Consider the following 8,124-nt stretch of genomic DNA (forward strand, 5'->3'; position numbering starts at 1 on the left):
CCGGACATAGGTGCCTTGGAAGTTGTCTCTAAAGGCATCCTCCAAATCTTCCCAACTGCCAATAGAGTTTTCTGGGAGGCTGTTTAACCAGTGTCGTGCTGGTCCCTTGAGCTTCAGGGGAAGGTACTTGATGGCATGGAGATCATCACCGCGAGCCATGTGGATATGGAGAAGAAAATCTTTGATCCATACTGCGGGATCTGTCGTTCCATCGTATGATTCAATGTTCACGGGTTTAAACCCTTCGGGGAACTAGTGCTCCATTACCTCATCGGTGAAGCATAAGGGGTGTGCGGCGCCTCTATATCGGGCGACATCGCGGCGGAGTTAGGATGACGTCCGTATGCGGTTTTCGGTCCGGGTGAGGTTGTGCTTATTGCGCCAGGCCTGATGGCCGTCCTCTCGGGTTGGGGCGCGCCCCCTTGGTCCATAGATTGATCTGGTTTGACCGGCTCTATTGTCCAGGTCCTGTCATAGGTCGTAGGTATATCCTGGGGCCGCTGTCTTCCTGCCTCTAAGGCGGGGTGGTGCAGGCTGGCGTTCGGCCTGAGTGGCTGCTCTATCCCGTCCACGCGGTGGCCGGTCAGGTTCGTCAACAGCATTATACTTTGGCGGTATTGGCTCAAGGGCCTCGTCGTCAAAGTGTGGTAGTAGCTTGCGCTTCGGGTAGCTCTTTGTTGGGCGTTCGAGGCCGTACTCTTCGGTCGCCAGGACTTTAGTCCATCTGTCGTTGAGTGTATCCTGTTCGGCTTGAAGTTGCTGCTGCTTCTTTTTTAGGCTTCTCGCAGTGGCGATTAACTGGCGCTTAAAGCGCTCTTGCTCGAGGGGTTCCTCTGGCATGATAAAATCTTCGTCGCCGAGGCTTACATCGTCCTCGGATATTGGTAGATAATTGCTATCTTCCGAGTCCTCATTCCCGATTGGTTCGTCAGGGTTGACTTGCCACTCCTCCCAATCATCTTGTTCGGATGTTGGTTCGACGGGGGCTTCTTTGTCTTCGGCGTTCTCCGGAGTATTATTGTCTCTGGTGCGGGTATTGCTGTCTTTTTCGCAACATGATTTCAAGCGGCGCCGCTGACGCCAACGCTTTGGTGGTGCCTCGACAGGCTTGTCCTCGTCTGGATCGTTCCCACCATCGTCCTCATCCTCTTTGGGTGTGTCCGCCATGTATACGCCATATGTGGAAGTGGCCGTCCAGCGTCTGGTGAACGGCGGGTTTTGGCCATGCTCATCTCCGGCATCGTCGTCCATACCGTCGATGTCTTCGGAGGCGTAGTCAAGCATGTCGGTTAAGTCCTCGACAGTGGCTATGAAGTAGGTGGTGGGTGGGACGTAAAATTCCCCGCACTCAGCCCCTAGTCCAGGCTGGGCGTAGTTCGGAAGTGATTCCTCTGTAATAGCGAGGGATCGCATTAAGTCTAGAGCCTCGTTTAGGAGCGAGGTTTGGACGGGGGAGCGAGAGTCCGTGGAGCTGGGCGGGGCAGAAGTCTCCTGGCCAAGCTCTCGTGACGCGGACCTCGAGAGTTCGGAGCTGGTATCCGGAGGCGAGTCCGGCTTTATGATGACAGGGGGAACCTGGTCTAACCCCGGGCCTGCCGGTGACGCAGTTCCCTCCGGATTTCTGGTGGCGAGCTCTATAGCTGCAGAGAGTCTGGTGGGCTCTAAACTCCCGTCTTCGGACCTGGTGATATGCTCCGGATCTAGAGCCAGGGTGGTGGTTGAGGCCGCGAACCCTTGGAAGATCAAGTCTCCTCGGATATCAGCGACATAGTTCAGATTTCCAAAACTGATCTGATGACCAGGGGCGTAGCTGTCGATTTGTTCGAGGTGACCAATCGAGTTGGCACGCAGTGAGAAGCCACCGAACTCGAAAATTTGACCGGGGAGGAAAATCTCCCTTGAAACAGCATTGTTGTGGACGATCGATCGGGCCATCGAACCTTCTGTCGACGGCACAGTGGAACTCTCAATGAAAGTACCAATGTCGGTGTCAAAACCGGCAGATCTCGGGTAGGGGATCCCGAACTGTGCGTCTAAGGATCGAAGGTAACAGGAGGCAGGGGACACGATGTTTACCTAGGTTCAGGCCCTCTTGATGGAGGTAATGCCCTAACAAGGGCATAATTGACAAGTCTAAGGTGCCCTTAAAAATAAAGAAAAACACGATAATTCAATTCGGAGCCTGGGCTCACACTATTAGGAAAAACCTTATACACAGGAGCTTACCAGTAGTGCTTTTTAAAAGGCAGCGCTGCTATTAATTATCAGTGGCGCTTGGGAAGCAAGAGCGCTGCTACTATGCACATAGCAGTAGCGCTGTAGTTATAAACACGCTACTACTATAATTGTCAGACCGTTGTCGGCAGGCTAGCTATACTAGTAGCGCTCATACGTAAAAAGCGCTACTGCTATTGTGCTTAGCAGTAGCGGTGGTTACGAACCAGCTATTACGGGCACCTTATCCACACCCCGACCCGCGCGCGTCCTCACTCTCCCCCTCACACTCTCACTCGCTCACTCCGCCACGCGCCGTCGCCGCCGTCGCCCACCGTCGCTGCCTTCGCCCGCCGTTGAGGGAGTCCTGGATTATGGGGTCCTCGGGGAGCCGGCCTATGTGACATGGGCCGGACTGATGGGCCGTGAAGATACAAGACAGAAGGCCTTCTCCCGTGTCCGGATGGGACTCTCCTTTGCGTGGCCCATGTCGATGATCTCTTATTTGAATGAAAAGTGTTCTCACTAAAGGTGGGACTGGTGGGACGTGGGCTTCCACTTTAGCAATAGGGCCGAGTGGGATTCTCATCAAATGGACCAATTGCTGCCAAAATTACACATGTAGAAGGTAAAAGGTAGAATTCACTCAAAAAGGGCCAAACAACTTATCTTATACACAGAACCTTTTTTTTCATGAAGTACCTTATTACTTGCAACCTTCATTACCGCACCAAATTTTTTGCAACCCAAACTTGATCGAGAAAAAACAGCTTTGCGAGATAATTAAGCATATTATTTACTTTACCAATGTTGCCTGTCGTAAAACCACGAGGGTCAGGGTCGCCTTCAGTTTAGCTCCCGAAACTTCGTATAACATGGCGACAAGTTTCAGTTCCACTCAGAAGTTACTGTTACTGCAAAATTGTTTATGATATCCAACAACAAGCATACTTTTGTAGGTGTGTGAGTTACCTTTGATAAATGATAAAATATTCTTACGCGTGGAGATGCTAACTAAGGTTGGTGCTGAGCTTTCCAAGTCCTAACTAACCACGGTGTGTAATAATGAATAGATAGACGAACTGAACCCAACCAAATCTCGGCCTCTCAGCTCCAGTGAGAGGAGGATCCGTTACCACCTCGCAAGGGGATCATATATATGAGAAGAAAATTAAACTAAAACTAAACCGCGGCCGTTGTAGGCTCGAACAGCCAAACCCACGGCCAAGGCCAGGGCCAGCGGCGCGCGCTCGGAGGCTCTAGACGGTACGCCCATCTCTCTCGCGCGCGCTTGTGTCACCGCGCATCGATCTCCTAGGGTAACCAACGGTTGACGCCCTGCCGGAGGCAAAGTTTATCCGGCGCTTAACTTACAATATAATCTGGGTGGTGCTTAAGTTAACGTACTTTAATTAGGTCTCGAGGTTGCGCGTGCCAACAAGATATATATACTTTGAGTTACTTGTTTCGCTCTCACTCCTCGGGTGAAAAGCGATGGACCGAGCTCGACCGCCATGATAAAAAGCGGGAGGCGACGTCGTACCACCGATCAACTTCGTGCGCCGGCAGTAACTCGATCACCTTTCTTTTCTTTTCGAGTCCGATTCATTCTAGTACGTACTTCACCTACAAGAAACCGCACGATCGATCTACTCGCCTGATTGGCCACTGGAGCAACAAATGGATCGATGAACTTGCGTGCGTGATCACATCCGCCGGCGACCATAATGTGGCAGCATGACGATGACGAGATAGCGCGTGCATGCAGAAGCTGCAGGTGCTGTCTGAGCAAAGCGGTACGTAACTCCGTTGCATGCAGTGTGCAAACCAGGTAGAAATGGAGCAGGCAGTAGTCCATTCAGTGCGTCCGAAAATCAAGAATGGCATCAGAGGTTTGTGCTTGTGCGCGCTGCCCGGCGGAGCACGGCACACGTCCCGTCCGTCGTCTCTCGACTGAACTAGACGATGGAACACAAACCGCGCCGATCCGGCCACCAACGAGGTACTGAACCTACGGACAAGCTAGCGATGGGACTCCCCGGCCGTGTCGCCGTCGCCGATCTTCGGCCAGAAACGTTACCGACCGGTCGGGTCATCACGCCCTCGGAATCACCGGGACTAGAATGTGTTCATACTGCTAGGCTGCCTCACGGCCTCACAGGCGACACAACCATTTACCATGGCGTATTTGGACACAAAACTGCGTGCACTTCTGTACCACAGCTCGACCCGTCGCGCGCGGTTGGTCTCGTGCATACAGTACGTAGAAAGGTGTTGCGTGGCCGCGAACGATCAAGAAGCAATGTTCGCGGAATCGGGGTCGATGATGCCATGATGGTAGTAGTACGGGCCGCTTGGCGCTTTGGCGCTGAGAGCGACAGAGACGTCCATCGAAATTCGAAAGCCTCACCGGCAAATATTCCTTCCAAAAGCTTCGCCATTGGTGGCCGTCACTGTTCACTCGCTGGCCCCATGGACGAGACGGGAAGCCGATCGTCCTCTGCTTTGATTCGCGGTTGACTGACTTGCCTCCAGTGGCGGCCACGCGTGGCCGAGATGAGATGCCAAGCAAACACGGTGCACTGCAGCAAGTTGGGGGGCCGGGTCGTACTACGTGCCGCCAAGCAAAGGAAAAGCCGAGGAGGAAGAGGCTCCGGAGGGCCGGGCGGCAGTGCCCCGGGTCGGGCGAATCGGCCGCCAAATCTCCCGGAAAAAGCAAGTCAAGCTCAGCCGCGTCTGGAAAAAGGCTCTCGCGATATGCCATGGCCATGATAAGGGACACCGACACAATGGCGGGCAGCGCCACGAATGCCGATGCATTTTCTTTTCCCCGGCCGTCGTACGGAGGAGAGATGGATGACGGACGCTACTGGCTAACTAGTGAGTGTGTGGGATACTGTAGCAGCAGTGGCTTTCGGTGGAGCTGGGGACGCTTTTCTTGCACGGTCGCCGGCCTGACCAACCGACCTACCACTCATGGAAGCTTCTACTGCCGATGCGTGTGTTTCTTTCTTCAGATTTTTTTTTAACTTTCAATCTATTCCTCTTCAATCACGATAATAAAATAAATAGAGGTAATACAAATTACAACCATGTTCGTGGACAACCTAGCGACGTCTACAAGCACTGGAGCGAGCCGAAGGCGCGCAGCTGTCATCGCCCTCCATGACTCGAGCCGGGCAAACCTTATTGTAGTCGACAGTCGGGAAGTCGTCGTGCTAAGGCCCCATAGAGCCAGCGCATCAACCATCGCTGATGAGAAAAGTTGTCGATCAGAAGGATCAAACCTGTAAACACTCAAACGAAGATCAGATCTAAACAGATCCATCAAAAACCAGCACCCACCGAATCCCGCGAGATCCAACGGAGAAACACCTCCACACGTCCTCCGACGATACCAGCCGCACCATCGAGATATGAATAGAACGTGGGAGACATTATTCCTACCAAAGGACATCGTCGTCGTCATACAACCCCAACCAAAAAGGTGAATCTAACAAGAACAAGAATGGAGTACCTCCCACCAGCGGGGGCCGAGATCCTCCGCACCTCCATGGCCCAGTGGCCATCAGTGCGGACCGGTGGCGGCATCGATGGGAGGAGAAGGTGCTTTTCTTATGGAGGAGGAAAAAGATGATAGTAACGCGTGATCTCTTTCTTCAGAAATCCTATTCGTGCGTAAGATTTGTATGTAAGAATAGCATCACTAGTGGGGAAATACCCTTCGATTCCTGGTGTATATACATCTTATATGGGAATAATAATAATAATAATAAAAGTCTGGATTTTTTTTACAATAAACATGCCTTTCTTTTTGAAATGGCAGACACCACACTAGGATACGTCCGCGGCCCACGTACTCTCCGCCCCCCTATTGACACCGTCCATGGTGGACACCACAATGGGCAGGTGTTCGGTCAAATAGTATTGAGCTTATTTTTCAAATTCATGTCGTTTTTTAAGTACGAAGGATTGCGGGGTACTCAGTGAAGGGGGGTAAGTTGTTATGCGATGTGTGGTTGGCCGTATCTGCGGACTTTGTAGGAAGGAGCCGAAGAGTGTTTTTTTAGCAGCGCGTGCATGGTTTGTTTCATGCGCGAAAGCACACTGTGTCCTATGACATGCACATCATCTATAAGTGCAATGTCAAGTCCTTAGCGTATTGATAGTACACCATCGAGAACTCCGTCATGAAGTATTATGGAGGCAATGTGGCCATTGCGCATGGCAACCATGAAGATCGTAATTTTTGCCTCTTCCTAATGTACATATTGATTGATTCATTCCTTCACTCATTGGTTCTCTACACATTGTCTAGCCTGCAACGTAGTACAGGTCACAAGGCAGACCATTCATGCACATACATTGTTGAATGAAGCTCAAGGTGTAGTGTGTGTGGGATAACATAATCAGATCATGAAAAATTTATTGAACATCCGGTTAATCTCGTTGAGTTGAACTATTATTGTAGTAGACACATCATGCTATTTATGGATGATTTGTATATTTTCTATCCGAATTTTGAGGAATTTTGTCGTGTTTGATGAAAATCGTCTGATTAATTGAAATCCGGTTTGAAATATATACAGCTACAGTCGGATGATCGGCTCCTGCATCCGTGTCGGCGGATTGATTTTCTCCGATCCATAGAAAGATGTTGTGTCCGGTTTGGAGATCGGCGTTGGAGATGCCCTAACTTCCCCTTTGATATTATCTTACAACATAAACCATTTTAATCGTAGAAAAAACACATCCAAAAGCCTACTGGTTTCATCAGGCCACCTGATACCAAGGCCACCTGATACCAATCAATACAAAAATGACCAATCAAATCTTGGCCTGTGCTATACCTGCTCTCACCGGCCGGTAAGGACTAATCACCTACTGACTGCCTCTCATGCGTCTGCGTATCTGGTATCTCTCTCCCTCTCTATGTACGATTGTGTGTCTGTCATCTCCGGCAGGCGGCAGAAAGATGAACTCCTCCCGCTCGCGCGCTCCAGTGCTCAACAGACGAAAGCCGGCGGGCCGGGGCTCGATGGTCGATCAGGACGTGATTTTGGCGCGGGAGTAGGCCAGCTGCTGGTGGCCGCCGGCGTGCACGCGGTGCGACGAGGAGTGCGAGTGCGCCGTCTCCCGGTCGACGAGCGCGCGGAGGCGGAGGAACTCGTCGACGGAGCAGGGCAGCCAGAGCGGGCCGGCCGAGTTGTAGCCGTACGTGTCCCGGGCCGCCTCCAGCAGCCGCTGGAAGAGCGGATGGTAGAGGTAGGCGATGGGGATGACGAACCGCCGGAAGCCGTCGCCCTGCTGCTCCGCCTGGGCCTGGCCGACCCGCACCGCCAGCCACCCCTTCTTCACCTTCCCCTTCTTCTCCGCCTGGTCCCCTTGCATGATGGTGGCAGCTCGCTCTCCGGCGGTCCAACTGCAGCCGCCCTCTCGCCGTCGCTGGCGCCGCTGGTGGCAGGTGCTAAGAGGTCACTGCTCTATTGCAGGCCAAGGAGCCAATCCAGATGTGTGTGTTTGTGTGTGTGGTGCGGTGTGGTTCGCGGCACTCGCGGTGCTTTTTATAGGACTTGCACGGCTCGTGCGGCCGGGAGGAGATTGCAAGATTAGATTAGATTAGCCGGCGGTGCGTAGCGCACCCGTGCGCTGCCTGTACGTACGGCGTCCTTTGCTACGGTCCGGCGTCGGGGCTTCCGTGTCGGGTCGGGACGGCGCGCGGGTGATGGATCGTGTGCGTGGCTGACACGGCGGCCCGTCGGAATAATCGGGTTACGGCGTCGGGGTCGCTGGCCGTACAAGTCGACCGTCGCGTGCGCGTCAGGCCTCAGTTGCGGTGAGGGGGATGGGTAGGTTGGCGGTGGAGCCATGCGCGCTAGTGGAAGGTGCGATGTGGTTTGGACGGACGGA

General features: G+C 52.9%; 1 protein-coding gene across 1 annotated transcript; it reads right to left on the reverse strand.

Annotated features, from left to right (window-relative positions):
- Window positions 1–6,917: 6,917 nt before the first annotated feature.
- On the reverse strand, window positions 6,918–7,765 carry LOC109735635 (auxin-responsive protein SAUR32). Its single transcript, XM_020294850.4, has one exon. The coding sequence runs from the start codon at window positions 7,603–7,605 to the stop codon at window positions 7,261–7,263; it is 345 nt and encodes a 114-aa protein (XP_020150439.1). The 5' UTR covers window positions 7,606–7,765; the 3' UTR covers window positions 6,918–7,260.
- Between the last annotated feature and the right edge of the window lie 359 nt (window positions 7,766–8,124).

The sequence above is a fragment of the Aegilops tauschii genome, chromosome 6 (assembly GCF_002575655.3).
Source record: "Aegilops tauschii subsp. strangulata cultivar AL8/78 chromosome 6, Aet v6.0, whole genome shotgun sequence".
Taxonomy (NCBI): domain Eukaryota; kingdom Viridiplantae; phylum Streptophyta; class Magnoliopsida; order Poales; family Poaceae; genus Aegilops; species Aegilops tauschii.

Bases quoted from the DNA above. Each gene is read 5' to 3' on its own strand.
- LOC109735635 (XM_020294850.4), bottom strand. From the start codon at position 7,605: ATGCAAGGGGACCAGGCGGAGAAGAAGGGGAAGGTGAAGAAGGGGTGG.